General features: G+C 35.4%; 1 protein-coding gene across 4 annotated transcripts in view; it reads right to left on the minus strand.

Annotated features, from left to right (window-relative positions):
* The window catches only part of TAX1BP1 (Tax1 binding protein 1), a 62,708-nt gene that overhangs the window by 23,919 nt on the left and 19,341 nt on the right, over positions 1–19,448 (minus strand). For 2 of the 4 annotated variants that reach the window (XM_065831471.2, XM_065831469.2), the window contains exons 3-8: positions 18,056–18,158; positions 15,791–15,978; positions 13,967–14,125; positions 3,805–3,953; positions 3,576–3,666; positions 2,122–2,307 (exon numbers count right to left, since the gene is read on the minus strand). In XM_065831471.2, the coding sequence (XP_065687543.1) occupies positions 2,122–2,307; positions 3,576–3,666; positions 3,805–3,953; positions 13,967–14,125; positions 15,791–15,978; positions 18,056–18,158 (876 nt within the window). The remainder of the gene's footprint in view (positions 1–2,121; positions 2,308–3,575; positions 3,667–3,804; positions 3,954–13,966; positions 14,126–15,790; positions 15,979–18,055; positions 18,159–19,448) is intronic. The other 2 variants (XM_071805005.1, XM_065831470.2) reach the window with 2 other exon arrangements.

Below are 19,448 nucleotides of genomic sequence, written 5' to 3' on the forward strand. Positions count from 1 at the left end.
AAACATTTGGAAGAAAACTGGTGGCTTTCGCAAAACCACTAAATCAAAAAGTTATTACACAAGTACCATTTTCCTCATTTGCCTTCTTTGCTAACAATGGAGTGTAAACATATTTCTCTATGACATAAAAGCAAATTTAAATATTATTATTCCATCTATACTGGATTTTTGTTTTATTTCTGGTTTTGGTTTTAAGCATATGTCAAAACCAGTCTGTTTTCCAGAACATCTTTGTTCTTATCACCGTAGAACTCTTAATGGGCACAAATGGCCATCCAGCTTCAAAACCAAAAGTTCAGCCCACAGTAACACACTGCAGGTAACAAAACAACTAGAGTTCTTACTATGACTACAAATAGTTGACATAAGACACTGTAAAGGAGCTTTGGGATGTTTTTCTCACAGCTTCATTTCCCAACATCTTGCACAATAAGTTTTTCAGAAGGAACTAAGAACAAAAAGTATTGAAGAGCAAGCTGAAGCATGCAGCACTAAGACTCTCAGCACTGCTGCAGCTCCATAGGGGAGCCCAAGGGCCAACCGACCAGGCTGCACTACTGGCCTCTCATTCATCAGAGAAGCAAAGAATTACAGAATTCAAAGCTACTATAACCTACTCACAGCCTCTGGGCTTCCTGAAGGCATAATCATCTCATATTCTTGAGTCTAGACATAACTTCAGGCATCTCTAGTCCATTATTTGTTAATTTTTGAATAATCACTTAGCATAGCAAGTCCAGAGGAAACATTCATGAGACAGATGAATGAGGAAATGCCCTGAAGTCCTGGCCCTTAGCTATTTTTACAGTGCATGACGCATCAGTTACATATTTCAGTAAATATCTAGAGTATCACACTATAAGGCAAAAAATGTTGATGATCCCACCAGAAACATCACAATCACTTCAAGATGAATAAACGACATAAGTGTTTGGTTGCTTCAGCACTGGTGCACACACACACCCACACATGTTTTTACTTCAAAACAAAATACAGCAGTAGTTTAACACATTCAGAAACAAAACTGCAGAGCAGTCAAGAGCCTAAAACGAGATAAGCTGTAACTTAAAGCAAGATAGCGTGTTTTCCATTTTCTTGCTATTTCCATTCTCAACAGTACTACTTTTCTGCTTAAATTTTGCATTCATAATTCACATTGCTTTAACAAAATTTATATTCTTCTAATATCTAGATTGTTTTTTCTGTGAGAAGACTGGGAAGATACACAAAATAAAGTCACCTCCATCATCTGACTTTTCCATGCTGGCCTCAAAGGTTGTGTGTAAATAAAGTATTTAGTTTAGATCAAGGGCACATTTGTGAAGCAAAACTCTCAGTCAATTCCACTATTACCTATCACACTGGAGATCACAAGACAGAACAGTCTCAGGGCACAGAAAGTACATTCCTTTTGGATGAAAAAACACAGGCAGATGTGTATCAGGAACAAACATCTAAAGGGTATTCTTCATTGCACCACACTAAAACTAGTCTGGAGTAACCCCACCTGGGCCATGGACAGCATAGCTACCACTTCTGCAGTAGTTTGTCTCTTACTAAAACACAACGCTAGTACATCGTGTAGCAAAAATCCACTCTTCCTTTGAAGTCCACCTGGCACTTATTGCTGAGTTCTCAGTCAATTTAGTCCATTTCTGTGGTATCGTATCCTTTCTCTTGATAGTAAATTCACCTACCAAGTCCTTCAGCACACCTTTGAAAGTCTACTCTTTTCTCCGCCATAACTCTCTGCAGTCTCAACATGCCTACGTTTTTAAGTTTTATCTTTCTCAGTCTCCTTCCTTTTCCATGAACTTAAAAGCAACTCAGAACAGTGCACCACTTCTACCGGTGCACTTTTACTGAACTCACGAATAACCTTTTGACACATAGTTCATCTCACAGTTCATCACGTGAGACACCTCAACAAGCTAAGAATGTGCCAAACTAAAACCAAATTCACTCTTCTGCTCATTTTCTGCACCTACTGAGAACACCATAATCCCCTTGGCCTCTCAGCCTATACCCCTGTATCTTCAGTTTCTTCCTTTCTCTTGTCAAACACATACAACCTTACATATGTTTATTTTAAACCAGGCCGGTTATATTAATAATGCTTACCTTGTGTGATGAGGAGAGCAAAAAAGCTTTCTTCATATTTTCTTTTTCAGCTATCAATAGCTGTAATCTGCCAACCTCCTCTTTATAATAGGATATCATGTTTTCTTTGTTTGCATCCAAATTCTTAAACGTCTGGATTTCTTTTACTAGTTTGGTGTTTTCTATTTCTGTATTCTTCAAGTGTATCTGTAATGATGCTAAAAAATGTCAAACTCTTCTTCCACGTTATGAAAACTACTGTTCACCTGTCACTTAAGTGTTCACTACATTCTAACTCATCTCTGAGACAGATCAGAACAGGTAAAGAGAAAAATTAAACATTTTATTATATCACTGCTCTCCAGCACAAATTTTCTGACTGGAATTCTTTCACCTTGATCATCTAACAACAGCCTCGCTCACTCTACACCTAGAAGTCCCCGACTTCTGTCCACATCAAATGCTATTCAGAATTCACTCCTCTCTACACAAATGCTAGACAACTAAAGGGCAAGCAAAGAAAATAACAGACTTCAAGAAGACTAGATAAATTAAACTTCTAGTAGTATCTACTTGCAGCCATCTAACTGAACAGGACTACATCAGCAAGGTTCATTTCCAAAGACATCAAACTACTTCAACAACTCCACAGTGGTTTTTAAGATGTCATGAAGTCTATCCTATTATGCCTAACAAAGGATAACTGTTGCCCTCAAGTGTGTCCACTCAAAGACTAGAAGATTCCATGCTTGTGAAAGATGGTTTGAAATTTTATGATTTCTGGTGCATATCTAATACTGTCTGACACATAAAGACATCTTCCTATGAACAGAAATAATCTTGTAAATATACTTGATTTTTTCATAGAATCTAAGGGTTTCATTATTTTAGCATATAAGACTTTTGGCCAGCCTTTTTTTTTTTTTTTTGAAGGGGGGTGGGGGGACAGGGGACCAATAAATGTATTTTATTTTAAATACGGGTGTCTCCCAATACCAGTAAAAGAAATCAGCTATGCTAGTAAAAGCCAATGCAATAAAGATTCTACTAGAGATTCTCAGAACTATGTACAAGACTCAAGAATAGTGATCCAGAAAGCACAGCCTGGAGGGAGAACTTAGAGAATAAAAAGTGTGTTAAGAAAACCAGTTACTGGGTGATACACTGTATAACTAAAGAACTTCCTCACTAGCATCTTTTTTTGTTGCTGTTACTATGCCTGCATTATAACAACTCAGTGATCCATTCTCCTTCATAGAGACCTTTTTTATCATGGGATGAATTCAGATGCTATTTTCCTCATTCATTTGTATATGAGAATGTCTACAACAGTCTTAAAAAACCTGTTCACAGATGTTATCCATTTCCTTTTTTTCCTTAACAAATTCAATTTATCAGACGTCTCCATGAAACATTAATACCTTTATTTCAAACCACTTCATTTCAGTGTACAGAGGTACAAAGAATAAAGTTACCTTATAAAGTTCTTTTTCATCCTTTTCTGTCTTTAATACACATTCCAGTTGCTCCTTCTCAAGCATCACTTTCTTCAGTTTGTCCTTCAGACTAAGACATGGACAAATTAATAGTTCAGAACTATTAATATAGAAAACCAATGCATACATTAAAAATGGTTAGTTTAAAAAAACACCTATGAAAAGAAACAGCAAAATAAGGAAGGTAAGGAACAAAATTACTAAATACCTGTCTAACTCCGTTTCTTTCGCAATGGCTTTTTGAGTAACAGTCATGATATCTTCTTCAAGCTGGAGAACCTTCGAAGCAGCCTCATCATGCCTCTTCTTCAGATCATCAACTTCAGTTTTAAGAGCTTCTGATGCCTGAATATTATTCTTTAAAAAAATGCAAGTAGATATCATTTAAGAATGCATATCTTCAGAACTACAACATGCTATTTGAATTAATGTTAAAATACGGTCATTAGATTTCCTCTCTTCCTTAAAATGCATGATGAGCCATTTCAAGTATATATAAATACATCTACATATATAAAATGTCAAAATTGCTATGAACAGCTAATATATCAATAAGGAATCGATAAGTAGTTTGTTTTGGCATAAGCATTCAGTTATACAGAAACTACCAGAGACTTCAGAGCATAGGACAAACAAAGCTATATTTCGTATCTTTTGTCCATCTCCTTTCTACAAACTAACCATCAACTGCCTAGCTTAGAAAATCACACAGAATTTCTGTTTTGCTTTGTACTTTCTTTTACTGGAAAGGAGATCTTGCATTTGACCAGACAGTTACACTATTCAAGTAAGTCATGGTCAAGTTAATTGCAGGCAAAAGGAGAAAAAATAGAACAACTCCTGATGAAGAGCTAGTTACTACACCACGTTCTCCTAGATAGAACACGTGGAAGGTCTCACAAACCTCAAGGAATCTCATGAAACAATTGCAGGATTTATGTCTTGGATACTGGAAACTCAGAGAAGATGATGACAACATCCAAAACAGATTCCTTTGTCAGAAAACTGACAGACGCAAAATAGGAAGGCACTTTTAAGTACTGCATTCAGTATCTAATTACAGTAATGTCCATGCCATTCTAAGGCAATGGACAGTGAAACATCACCTCCACAACAGCTAAATGGCCATTTAAAGTCATGTCACCTCAACCCAGAAAAACATTATCTTCAATATAACACTATTTTCTTGAGAAAAGACATTAGTAACATTAAAGTAAAACCCACATACCGAGATAACATGCTGCTATTTCTGGTATCTAAATTCAATAAAGCTCAGCTTAGTATCAGCCACAATGGTGGTATGAATCAAAGTGTAAACCAGGTCAAGACAGACTGACCAACATGCCTGACTACAGCGTGACTTACAGTGTTTGTGCAGATACTAAGGTACAAGTTGTCCTTCTGCTCTACATTTGGAAGATTAAAGCACTAGCTCATCTATTCATTTTTAAACAAAGCTTAATATCTTGAAACAACAAGACTGTACTGTTACATCAATCGAAACACATCAGCCAGCATTTACAGAGAACCCCTACTGGCCAGATTCCAACCTAACTATGTTTTAAGTACAATAAAATATAATGAGGACTGTTTTTACTCATTAATTGTCAAAATACACTGTTCACAAGTGTAATTAAGCCCTGCTTTTACAAGCAACTAAACAGAAGTTTGGGCATTATGATTTGGGTTGGGGAGGGAGGTTTGAATTGTGAGGGGTGGCAAATGTAACTGATGACTCAATCACTTCCTCAACACTATACTGGCACATGAAGTAGATTTTTTTTCTGTTACATATGCCATAAAAAAAAAAGAGGACTAATACATTACAACTATTTAAACTCTAAGTGGCTTTCTTATATGCCCTAATACTTTAATATGATACAGAATTTCAAGGCATCATGAATGTACCATCTTTTTTTGAAAAAAAAACATTGGAGAACATGACCCACAATTTTCATAAGGTCTTTATTTCTAAAGAGCTATCAGTTTCCTGCAACCAAAAATATATGTACTTGTGTAATGAAGGCAGGATTTTAATTAAAGTCAGTATTCCAAGTAAAACTTGCTTTATAACCAGCAGCAACACCACCACACATTATAACTGCTTGTTCTTCCCTAGTGCAGTGGAGACTAATTACTTGCTCCTGTTTTGAAAGCCTAGTATAGTAAAAAGCCTATTTCAATGCATATCTGTGTTTTCTCTAAACACCACTTTGGTGTAACTGTTGTAACCCAAGTGCCTTCAAAAGAATTTAATCTGATACATTATATATACAAACTGTACAACAGTTCAAACAGGCTGCCAAAGGTAACATATATTAAAAGGAATTAATGGCCTGAAAAAAATCCACTCCACAAACAGCATTACAATTGATGCTGCTTTGCTAGTTACTCTGAAGGGACATGGTACTAAAATGTAAAAGTTCCATACTTAACAGATTCTCACCTAATAAACTTGTTTAGATACAACTAAAGCCTACAGTTTCGAAAGAAAAAAAGGATTAATTTTTAGAGACTACTTGTTATTTTACAGAATTCTTAGCAATTCAATTTAGATACTGTAATCCTAGTCCCATACGCTCCAGTTACAGCAGTTTCAGAGACTGTAAAATTTAAAATTAGTGTTCTTAGACTATTTTACAGGTAAAAGTCAACTGCATTTTAGGAGGAGTCTAAAGGGGAATAATATAATAAACACATCAACTACATGTACAACCTCGATTACAAAAATGACAATTACTCTCTGTAATTATTGTTTACTTAATTTCTCTTTAATTCATTTGGTACATCTACACATATTATACCCTTTCTTCCATTTCTTAACAGAAAGAAAAGCACAGTAAGAGCATGAATCATTTTAATGAACTGGTTTAAAAACACCAAAGAATTTTAAGGTTATTTTTAGTCTGGATTTTACTTTTAAACCAGTTACAAATACATTTCCCTCTGTGCCCCCCTCTCTGGAGCTGCAACAGCATTATGGGTGGAGGGGAGAAGCAAAATGCACCACAAAGGTCAGAATAAGCAGCCAGAAATTACTTAAGTCGTCTTCACGGCTGCAAAATACAGAGCTACCAAACTAAAAATTCCTGAAACTACTGTAAGTCTCACTAGTGAAATGAAACAAAGGAAATTTAATGTAGTTGTCAACTGAATTTATCATCCCCGGAATCACAATTCCACTTTGAAAATTTTTATGTACCTTCAAATAGGGAAAAATAAGAAAACTGTAAAATATTTAAGACTGATTACAAAAATAATTTTATCGTAATCACATGAAACACAGTCCTCCCTCATAAAGAACTGCAATTTCATATCATATGATTTGTTTACAGTGCATTCCAAACAGCTGCCAAAAGAACAGAGTTTTTACATCAAAAAGTTCTAAAATACAGATCAGTTGCTTTACATTTGTGTAACCTCATCGTAAATACACTGATTGAAATCTCATAAAGCTATTATAAGCTCTAAAGATCATGCCTGTGCTCCTCCCTGAAACGGGTTTGAAATTCATGTATTAAACTTCTGCTACAAAAGGACTAGTCATCTTCCATTTGAGAATGGAATAGCCCTAAGGCTTCCAGATTTTCATTTTTGTAACTACAGCAAAAAACTGCATGTTCAACAATCAAGAGCAACACACTTCCCCTACTTATTTCTTACTTCTAAACAATTTCTGCAACACCAGTAAAACATTTCAGAGTACAGTCCCATTAATGGAATCAAAGTGGTACAGACATCCCTTCCCATGAATCAACATACACAATGTATTTTTTAAACATACTTAAGGCAGAGAGAGATTCAACATACAGAACACAGTACTTGAAAAACAACCCAAGACTATTTTCAAGCTGCGACATCTTGCAGGATGGCAATGGGCAGCATGGGTTTTTTTAAAGCTTCATCTTTTCTTTTCATCACATGTAAAACTCCCTATCCACTTTCTAAATGCCGTTCCACACCCAAAACATTCACTTTTGATTAATGGCTAATATCTGCAATCATTATTTTACTTTTCACACAATGTATACATTGTAATGAAGAATAAAGAGTTAAAAATGAGCTATGCAACTCTGAAATCAAAGTCAATTCACCAAATACAAGGCAACTTCTTAAAAAAAAAAAAGCAGCACCTTTCAAGCTTCAGTTGGATTAATTTATCTGGACATAATTTAATGTCACGGGAACAATTATGCTTCATACACTGAAGAGAATTTTGGGGATCTAGATGAATTATATGCAAAAGCCTTTTGTTTATCCCACTGACATCATAGCAGCTCCAATAGAATTGTGTAAAATACTTGGCTGACATCATACTCTGTTTAAAGGACCTCTGAGGACAAATGATGAACACAACACAGCAAGACTACAGTCACTGCAAAATCTGAGTGTGCTCATAATACAGCACCTCTGTGTTCCGAAAGGAAACCTCAAGTTGTAATTTTTCTTTCTAAAATAAGATTTAAGCATTCAGTAAACAGTAAGCCAATTGTAAATAAACTCAACAACACTATGCTTTTATCTTTGTGACTATGACTGGCAATAGAAATACTGTTTTAAAAACACTGAAGTATCTCTATTCCAAAAACTTAAGATATCACAGTGGCTGTAATTTGTGTTAATTTCTTCAACTAACATTGTTAAACAGATCAAAACTCTACAAAACTAAAGCCTAATTCTGTAAAAGTTCAAAGTAATGCCAGTCTCTCAAATGCTGTCATGAAGACTATAGATACACAAGTTGTTGCAGGAGGCAGCTGAAGTATTTAGACACACTAGGATTTTGCAGCATGTTTATATTGCAGAATGTTAATTTATGAAAACATCTTATAATTTCATTATAAGATCTCTCTTTTGCAAAGAGTCATTCTCACGAACACATAATTTGAATTGAAATGCAGGCATGATACCGATCTAAAACATTTAAGAATCTCTCAGATTAATCTATTATATCATCCAGTGAAACAGATTTCAATTACTCAGTTTTAAAAAATATTCATACACAGAACAGTCACTAAAACAATAAAACAGCATTTTCACAGGATGTTTACAGCGCCCTTGGGTGCTATAACTGCTGGTTACAACCTGAGCAATTCTGAGTGTTTAATTTGTATCTTTAAAACATTATTTACACGGAGTTTGGTGGGGTTTGTGTGGTTTCGTTTTCTGGATTGGGGGGTGTTTTTTTGGTTGTTGTTTGTGGTTTTGCTATTGGGGTGATTGGTGGTTTCTTTGGGGTTTTTTGGTTTGCTTTTGTGGAGTTTGTTCGGCTTGGGGGGTTTTAAGGGGCTTCAGTTTTTTTGCTGGTTTTTTGTTCGTTTTTTCGAATTATTATTTTGGTTTGGGGTTTTTGTTTGTTTTGATTTTGTTTTGCATGTTCCTGACCATCATATTTTCACACATGCAGCATGCATAAACAGTATCAACATAGCTTGATTTAAAGAGGCACTGAAAAAACACCTGATTCGCTGACTTTTATTCATGCAGTCTGAACTGGGCACTTGAACTGCTGACATGTCCCAGTGCACAACAGTATTTTGCCGCTATCGTTATAAAATGGCATCAAAAGCCAACTTAAATGAATCCCTGATATCTGAAGAAAACTCTCAAATGAATAAAGCTACTGTAGAGGTAGAACTTCTCAGCAGAATGTGGATTTAGATTAGAAGCCCTATTAAAACTCCCCATCAGACAGATCCATTAGCCCACTTTTAAAAGTTAAATGGTGAAGTAAACTTTCAAAAAGCATGAAAGAACAAGTTTACCAAGTCAGTACATTCACTTCTGCCTCAGTTTATGCCAATGTCATAACAGAAACACTATTCAAATGTTGACAGAATAAAAGCAAGTGATCTGCAAATACGTTGCCTCTAATTCAAGTTAAACATTTACAGAAAGTACTGCCACGGGAGTGAGACTTGTTACCTCTGTAACATTAAAGAAATCCTCCAGAAGTACTCTCTTCCCACTAGAGGGAGACAAATGATTTCAAAAGCACCATCCACAAGCTCTGCTCCCTACAGAAGTGTAAAAAACCTGTGTGCAGAAAACTGAACAGTTGCCCAGCATCAGAAAAGTGAGGGATGAAAGACTGACACAATGACTACTGCATGTTTCTTTTGTTCAGCACAGTAATATTAACTCTTAAAACAGAAGGTAAGTGCCCTTTGCCAGATAGCTTAGGCACAGGGTCTTCTGCAAACATTCTTTTTCTATGATGGTGGCGATAACAACCTGAGAAAACAATGTCTAAAGAACCACTAATGTGCTGCATACAAATAAAAATACAGATTTCCTTTTTTTACTCCAATCTGACAACACACACACACACAAAACCCCACACCCACGCACACACAAACCCAGACCTAAAAGGATTGAAGCCTTTAGAGACAAGCAATGACTTAGAATGCCGTAACATGCATTAGAAGCTATGTTTCAACAACTCTAATAGCACATTATCTCTTTATGTGTTGAATTTGTTTGTTCCTCCTATCTTTGAGAGGTAATGAGACGGCCACCTTGTAAGAAGGCAAAAAATGACTGTGTACCTCCTGAACAGTAAGGGCACTGTCTGATGGGAATCTTTTCACCACTTAAAAAAAAATGCATAGAACCCAATATTCAAACTTTGTGGAACACTGATAGTATTACACCTGAATAGATGGTTTAGTATGCGACGTTCTTAAAAGCCCGATATACTTTTAGCTTGTTTATTCCTAATATTTTCCCCAAAAAGCCTCTAAGGGGCTACTTAGAGCACCCTAACTAGACAAAAAGCAGAAAGAGAATACAGTAGTTCCACTGCCCAGAATTCTATGGGAGTGACTAGGTGGAGAAGAGGGATTAAATAATGAAGAGTGGGAGGGAAACACTAATTGGGATATAGCTGTGACATCGTCTGTCAACAACTATCCTGTCTGTATTAAGAAACCAATGTTTCTCAGACATTTCTCAATGATCCAAACTACCCCTGAGCTATTCGTGAAAACAAAGGACTGATAAAAATCAATACCAAAAGAAGAAAGTAGCCTAAAGGCATATGAATAAAAATGGGCTTTTAAGAGAAATGTGTTTTAATAAAACATTTTCATATTATGAACTCAGAGCTTCTCCACCACTAATCTACTTTCTATTCATTACACTGCACCACAGTGAGATGACTTCTAGACTATGACCCCTAACCACACCATCCACATTCTGTTCGATTCAGTTATAAAAGGTTAAAAGGTAGCTTAATAATGTATTTGATCAAAAGACAGAGACATGGGCTCAAATACCCATATTACTTGTTCTGAAGAAACCAGTAAGATTTTTAGAAAAGTGGCAGATTTATGAGTATTTTGCATAAAAGGGCTCATAACTCCAGCGCTCCCTTTTCACAATACAAATAGTAGTAAACCAATAACAGTTGCCAATACATTAGCAGCATAAAGAGCTCTGCACTCAATTAGAATCAAGTGCATGTATCTGTACAGGCGTATCTACTTCCTTTGCTCATGCAATCACCAGGGTTTAAATACAGTACTTTGTACTGTTGTGGTTTTTCAGAAGGCTCTTTGGACAAGCATAATTTTCTGTGCACTTCTGATGGAAGCACTACCAAAAATGTAAAAAAAACAAAACAAAAAAAACAACCAACAACAAAAACCCAGCACGTTGTTAATAGATTGTACATGGGCTAAATGTAGCTTAGCTTTATTTTTTAACAGAAATAAAGGCTTCTATAAGTATAGATTACTCAAACTGCAATGGTAGTGTTTACAGTAGCTACATTTTCTTATATGGGCTATTTTGTTTTATTAATTGTTTTTCTTTAGCCTAATATGATCTAAAGTATATTGAAAGAATTTTCTAATAGAACTCAACACAGTTAAACTTCCACCTAACTTGAACACTTTAAAAATATACATTTTGAATTAATCAACTCTGCTTTTATCTACTTATGTGACGAAAGCTCATAGCATAACTAAAAGTCCACCTGTATGTGACAAAGTACCACTGGGAAGAAAAAAACAAACACCGAATTACTTAGTTAAAAGAACCATTCTGTAACTTAAAGGAAAAAAAAAAAAGGCCAAACCAGAACAACCTAGCTCATACTCAACAGTGGTGAAGATTCTGCTGATACATAAAACATACATATATTTTTATTACTTAGAATTTCAAGGTTATCACATGTAGTCTCATATAAAAAACAGTCAAGTTAACACATGGTTTAGGTTTATCTCAAATAACAAGATTCAGATCACATGAAGTTCACGAAATTAGCTGGGGGTTTCTTGGGGGAGTGGTTTTGGAGGGTTTGTTTGGCTGGTTGTTTGGGAAGGGGAATATTTTTGGGGGTTCATCTGGGGTTTTTTGTGTTTTTGGGGGTTTGAAAATGAAACCTAGGTACTGTAATCCTACCAAGTGCTAATTCAACGCTGCTTGGGAATCTTTAAATCAATCCATTAATGCACTGTACAGTGTTCTCAGCAAAGGTAGGTCATATAAGACCTTGACTCACGGCTGTATTTCATGTATTGGGGTATGGAGGCAAAGAGAGAAACAAGGGAAGTCATTAAGATAATAAAGTTTAGAGGGAAAGCCACATGTATTGTTTATTAAACTTTCAAATGATGAAGAGTTAACTTATTGCACCCAACTTAGTAGATGCCTGTTTAATTTTCAAGAGTAACAGTGGATTTTCATTTGTTTATCTACATAAGCAGAATATAAGATGTTTCAACTCAGCAAATTTTTTTTTTTTTTTTAAACTAGAGAAAAACAGAACATAAAAGATGTAAAATAAGACAGTGACAAAACTTAAGAGACAAAAAATAATTGCATGAGCTAGAAAACTTGTATAGGAGTCTATGTAGGTGAAGAGTTGCATTAGCCTCAGTTTAAACATCTATTTATAGCTCAGCTAAATGTAAAAGAGAAGTTCTTCACTTGCATCACCACTTCAACAAAATACAAGGCAGAAACAAATAAAAAAATAAAACACTCCTGAAATTAAATTCTAATTATTCAGTTCTGGTATCTTAAAGGCAAAAGTATTTTTGATTATAGAAACTCACAGGAAAGTGTGACAAAGTATCAAGACATTTTTGTTCTTATACAGTCTGTGTCTTTGCTGGACAGCCCTCAAAACCCCATTCGACAAACCATTCTAAAATGGCATTGTAAAACTAATGTGGATTAGAACTGGCAATTTACTTTCATACATTTTTTTAAATGAGAACCTCAAATGACAATGAAAGGTAACTACGCAGCTCGTTCAGATTTATTCACCAAGTTTGTGGTTCTACAAATCCACAAACTGCATACTTTTAAGTATTTAAATCCTTTCTCATTGATTTAAACTAGTTCTCCTATGTACTTGAGATTAAAATCATTCTTTCATAGAAAAAATCTTTTCCTAAACAAGATCTTAGCCTTTCTTTTTTTCCTCACTCAACATGCTAGCCCATTTCACATGACTGTTCAAAAGTAAACTACAAAGTTTCAACAGCTTCAAATATCCCTCAACAAATTCCTTTCTATTAAAGGTGTATCATGCAGAACTGTTGACATATACATACTAGTACTCTGAAATAGCCTATTAACTGCTGTCCACAGCTAAATTATATAGGCTTCATTACTTCAAATTTGTCCATGTCACCACCTCCCTCCCACATGTTTTTAATCTTCTCCCAAAAGTTTTTACAAAGAAGCAGCTTAAAAATCGATTAGGCCCAACTTGTGCCTTTTTAATATTAAATTTCCTCCTTACCGTATGTAGAATTTCAAATTAAGCTTGCTTTGTTTTAGGCTCAATTTATATCTTCACTATCAATTAACATTGTAAATTAATTTTCAGGTTTGCACTTATTTTCCCTTCTAAAATCTTCAGGCCTTTGTGAAGCCTTTTAGAGAAGCGACCAGTTACTTTTCATTCTCTCTGTGTCCTGGCAAAAGTATTCTCAGTTGAGTCTTGATCTTTGTTTTTAGTAACAAAATTTTTTACTATTTTCATTACTCTGTGTTCTATGCAGTTACTCCTTCTGTTTTTTGAAAAGCCTTCCTCCATTTTAAGTTAATATAAGCAAACCTTAAACTATCAACTACTTCCTGTGATGAATACCACAGTTAAATGTCCAACATCTGGCAACAGTTGTCATCTATTATCTTACCAAGCCTGGTACCAAAAGCCTTAAATATTTTAACCATTTTACGACATAAAAGGAATAGTGGCAGAAGGTTAATAGGAATTGACCTATTCTAGTGTAAATGTCTACCTAACTGCTGAGGGGTTTTGATAGCTGATTTTCACCCAGTTTAACTGGTTCTCGGAAAAGGAAAATTACAGACATTATGAGTCAGCTTTAATCAGTTAAACAACTAACCTTTTGCTCTGTTTGCAGTTGGTCATATCTCTGCTTTTCATAGTTAAGTTCTTTTTCCAGTCTTTCAACTTGATCTCTGAGTTGTGCCGTTTCCTTTTCCAGAACAGAAGTTACCTTTAATAGCTCTTCTTTTTCTTTTATTATTTTCTCAATTTTAAACTGTAAAAACAAAAACATTCTTTTTTGGTAATTTTTCTCCCCTTCATTCCTACCAAATAAGTGGATAACAAATTACTGCAGTGTTTGAGCAGAAGCACAAAATGTGTGTCCTCTTGCTAGGTTATTTTACAGGTTTCCCCTTATTCCCAAGTTTCTGAAGTTTCATTGCTTTACTGAACAGAACTACATGACCATTAGCACACTTTGCAGTGTCTTTATTTTTACTCAAGTTTTCCCTACTTAAGCGAAATGCCTTTACTGTTCCAAAGTGACAGCAACCATGAAGGAGCTAATTATGACGATGACAGCTTGGTGAAAAAATGGCTGCCAAGCGCAGAGACAAACACACACTCCAAAAAAAAAAAAAATGGCTGAGTAAATTCACCAAAAAAATGAAAACACACACACAGCATCAACAGTAAGGACTGACACATGAATCATAGTCTTTCAATACTTAAAGGGAACTTGTAAAAAAGATGGGGACAGACTTTTTATTAAGGACAGCAGCAACAGGACAAGGAATCATGGTTTTAAACTAAAGGAGGGAAGATTCAGGTTGGACATGAGTAAGACAGTTTTTACAATGAGAGTTTTAGAATACTGGCACAGGTTGCCCAGAAAGGTGCTAGATGCCCCATCCCTGGAGACATTCAAGGCCAGGCTGGACGGGGCTCTGAGCAACCTGATCTACTTAAAGATGCCCCTGCTTATTGCAGGGGGGTTGGACTAGATGACCCTGAAGGTCCCTTCCAACCCAAACTGTTCTATGAACCAAGACAATCAAAAAGGTTTGAAAAATATGTACTATGAGTACATATCTGAAAAGCAAAGTATCCCAGACGTATCTCTGTACCAAGTTTCTTACCCTTAAACTTTGAAAATTGCAAATTCTGCATCTGTGTGCCTAGATGCAACTGACAAAAGCATAAAATGTCTGGTGGCAAGGCAAGGAAACTGTACTGAGCAACTTTCAAATAAGCAACACTTAAAACCAAGTTGGTCTGGTTTTGAGGTGTTTTGTGGTTTTTTTTTTCGTTTGGGTTTTAGGATTTTTTTCTGTTTGGGCTATTTTTTGTTGTTGTGGGGTTTTTGTTTTGCTTGGAGTTGTGGCTTTTGGAGGGGTTTGGTTGGTTTGGTTTGGGTTTTTTTTTTTCTTTAACCACATTCATCTAGCAAAGAACATGAGGCATAGAACACTGTTTCAAATAAAACAAGAGCTATTCTAACATACTTAAGCACATGCAACTATTCAGCTTAGTTTCCAGGGCATTTCACTTGTGCACAAATAAAAACATACTAGTTCCGTAATTTTTTCACCTTACAAAAAGCACCACTTCACATAAAGGCGATGTTCTCCCCTTCAGTTAGCTGGAGAGCACAGATGTGAGAAATGGGCAACTATCTACTCTCTTATGGTTTCCCAGTTTATGCTTAGTGCTACACCACACCTGTAATCAGTTTAAAATCTTTATTCATTTAAACCTGCAAAGGTTCTGAACTCCAATCCAATACTGGAGAACAGGCAGAAATAAATACATTGCATGTACCTATATAGTTTTTTCCTTCTGGTTTGTTCTTCAATACTATATCCTGTGAGTGCATGCATTTATGTACACATAAAAAAATTAATGAGAAGATAACTTTTCAAAAATAGTTGAACCAAACCTCAAGAAGTCCAGCTTTTGTGGTCACCACTAACATATCTGAGTTGCCTTCATCTTCCATAGTGAGCAATTCTTCAACAGGGGAAGATGTACGAAACTGGAAAGGTGTACTTGCTCCACGGATTTCTCCTTTATGAGTCACGTAACAGAACTGGTAAAACTCTCCATCATCATTTGGTAGATAATATCCTATCAAAATAAATTTATATTTGAAGAAACATTCTCCATCTGGAAACAGATTATCAGATCATGCTTGACTTATTAAACGTCACGCTTGTTACCTCAGTAAGGCACAGATAAATCCACCAGCAGAAAGAAAAAGTCATCTTACTTAGTAACTTTCATTCCCCAACCCTTTCTCCTAGCTTTTAAGACAAATGCTAGAACAGTGTCAGGGGATAGGTGCTGTACAAACACCTCACCTTACATACACTAGATAATAGCTGCTGTTAACATATTTAGGAAACAGAATTATTGGCAATGAGATGTCCTGAACCTGGATCAGAACCACATTATTATGTAACTGTTGTACAATCACAGAACAAAGAATAAGCAATATTTTGGCTTTGGAAGATCTATACAATCAAAACCAACAAACAAAAAGAGAATAACATGCAATGACAGAACATCTGTAACTTTACCAGGTTCATTTTTCTTGCACATTTTTGTTGGAATAACCACAATCTGCTTTTGCTATTTTTAAATGCCAAAGCACAGGAATGTTCTGAATGGATGACACAATAGCAACAAGCTACAAGCATCGAGGGCAAAGAGCTGGGGGGGTGAGGGAGTGTGAAAAAAAGAGCTTAGTTTTCAAAATTGAAAAATAATTATTCTGGACTTCGCAAGATAAGAATAAATCATCTTTCTTGTAGCTATGTAATGCTACATGCTGATAGCAAATTATTTCAGAAGAAGTTCTGTGTGACTATTCAAATGAACTATTGCCCTCTAAAGCTTCAACATCAAGCCTCTTACATCAACTCAATTTGTGTGGTAATATCTGTGGAGGTTAAACAATCATTTCCACAACTAACGAGATTTTTAGCTTTATAAGTAAATGCAAGAAAGCATGCCTTACACAGTTTAACAGTAAGAAAATGAATCGGTTTTATTCAGAACACTAAATTATCAGATATTCTAGCCAGCTTGAGTAGGATACTAGCATAATAAATCCTCACCCAATGTTCAATCCAACAAGTGATGTCACCAATTTATTTTCATATTGCACCACAATTCAATCTGCTCCCTTTCTATCTTTACCATTAACTTCTCTTCACCAGCTTTTATTCTAGATTCCTAGAAGATTTTTCCCAGCACTCTTACCTACTTTTCCTACAAATGGTAAAACATCACGTGTTATACGGACAGCATTTGTATCAAGCACTTCATGTTTCTGTTAGTCTTATATTTTATTAACTCTAGCTCAGGGAACAGTATCTTAATTTCAGGATTCTGTGCTTTTGGACCTGACTACATTTTTCCTATATGCAGTTCAATTTACCTGATTCAATGCTTAATTAACGTGACACTATGCAGAAACAAATTCAGGGGGGGGAAAAAAAAAAAAAATCTACTTTCCAGCTCCAGCAAGTTTTAGTATTGGTTCAGAGAAACTGATTTTAAAACTACTTAAAGTCTTTTTTTCTTGTATCTAACATGTACTGGAAAGAAGAGAGATTCTTAATTATTTTCTTCCAGCACACCTACTCAACCACTTAAAAAAGCATGTTGCACAACATTTACTATTTATCTGTTAATTAAGCTCATGTAAGCTTTACTGATCTCATCTCAGCAGCACTAGAACATCTTGCCAAACACAAGTAGGGGACTGTCTGAATGGAGATTAAATCTGGGAGCTCTACAAATGTGGTGGACTGTCAGCATGGAATGTAACAGATAGGACAGTTACCTGGTGTCTTCACGTGTGGTAAAACTTTTAAGTACAAAGGACTGTTAATGGCATGTAAAGTCCTAGGTTTCTAGGTCACTTTTAGTTTCAGTTCAACCCAACTTCATTCATTCAGAGAATTTTGGTAATTCTAAAGTAAACTAATGTCTTCCTTACAGTTCCTACAGAGCATATAATTCCCTTGACATCTATAATAAGACTGAACTTCACACAGTGAAGTGTGGAAAATTCTCCTCCAATTAGTATTTGGGAAGTCTAGAACTGCTATACAACTCTCAGCATTGTAATGAACAGATAAGTATCTGAAAAGCTGTTTAGGCTGGAAAATACAGGTAAATACTGCTTTAGATTCACCTTGAAAAGTCAGCACACAGTTAACAGTTGATCCTTCCACATAATTCTCTGGCATAGGTGACCAAAGAAATGTGTAATAATCTCTTGCAGTACTCCAACCAACCTAAAATAAAATAAACCACAACAAAAAAATAAAGAGACAACATTAAGCAGAAGAATTTGTTATACACAGTTAAGATACCATGGTCTGGCCTTTACAACATACTGTAATACGCATATTTCTGCTTCAACACGCAGTAAAAGGATACTTAACAATGTTTACACATCAGGAATATTTTAACAGGCATGTCAAAGATTTAGCATGAATTTTATTAAGCTTGTTACCTAAGGCAATAAATGGGTCTAATGCAATAAAAGGGTCTATGTAAATTAAAACACCAGACAGTTTTCACTGTACATTACAGCATTTGGTAATTTTTTTTCTATAAAGATGCATATTTTTATATTAAAGATCAAAAATATTAATTCTGAAGTTTATAGTATAAGATCTGACAATGTTGTTGACTATTTTGTGTCCACAATCCAACGGGTTCATCAAAAAACAAAGGAGGAAAGAAAAAACAGCACACTCTTCTACTGAAAAGCCCAAATTTGACAGGGCTAAACTAGCACTCTTTGGACAACTTCTGCAACAGCGAAGACCAACATTTCACTGGAACGCTAACTCTTCCTTTTTCCAAGGGAAGAAAAAAAATCCATGAGAAGCTATCTCAGCCAAGTTGATACAGTCTTCCCACTAGGATAATAATAAACATCTGCTTTCAGATTTTTCATAAGCATGCAGTTCTGTACGGTAAGAAATGCCAGCCTCTGAAGAAACATATTCCAGCAAGCTTGAAATACATGCATCTAAACTCAAAGCAGCTACCATAAAGCAATGGATATTAATAATAGGATAACTGTAAAGGAGAAGAAGAAATATGTCTGGTTTATTCCACTGACTTTAAAACAAAATACCAAAAACCTTGTCAAAAGCTAGTAGGATTTATCAGTAACTGACTACACTGTCTTGGAAGAGTTAAGAAGAGGAAAATGGACCAACTGTTTACAAATTTCTATCAGGTAAGACTGCATTTCAAGATGGAGAAGAAAAAGAACAAAACAACACACACCACAAATAACCCAACAACCAAAAAGATGAAGTTACCCATCATGCTTTCTATTACTTCACTAGACAAGACTTCTAAAATTAACTTCATACCAAATCCTCCTTTATGAAGGATACATTGCAACAGTATTTTAAAAGCATCAAGAACAGGGAGTTTTTAAGGAGTTGTCAGCTTAAAAAAAAAGGTTTTAGGCAATGAGAACAGCAGAACTTAAAGTAATTCAATAGCAATTACATATATTATATATGTGTGCAACTATACATTTCACATATGAAAATTAATAA

Source organism: Patagioenas fasciata, chromosome 2 (genome assembly GCF_037038585.1).
Source record: "Patagioenas fasciata isolate bPatFas1 chromosome 2, bPatFas1.hap1, whole genome shotgun sequence".
NCBI classification, from domain to species: Eukaryota; Metazoa; Chordata; class Aves; order Columbiformes; family Columbidae; genus Patagioenas; species Patagioenas fasciata.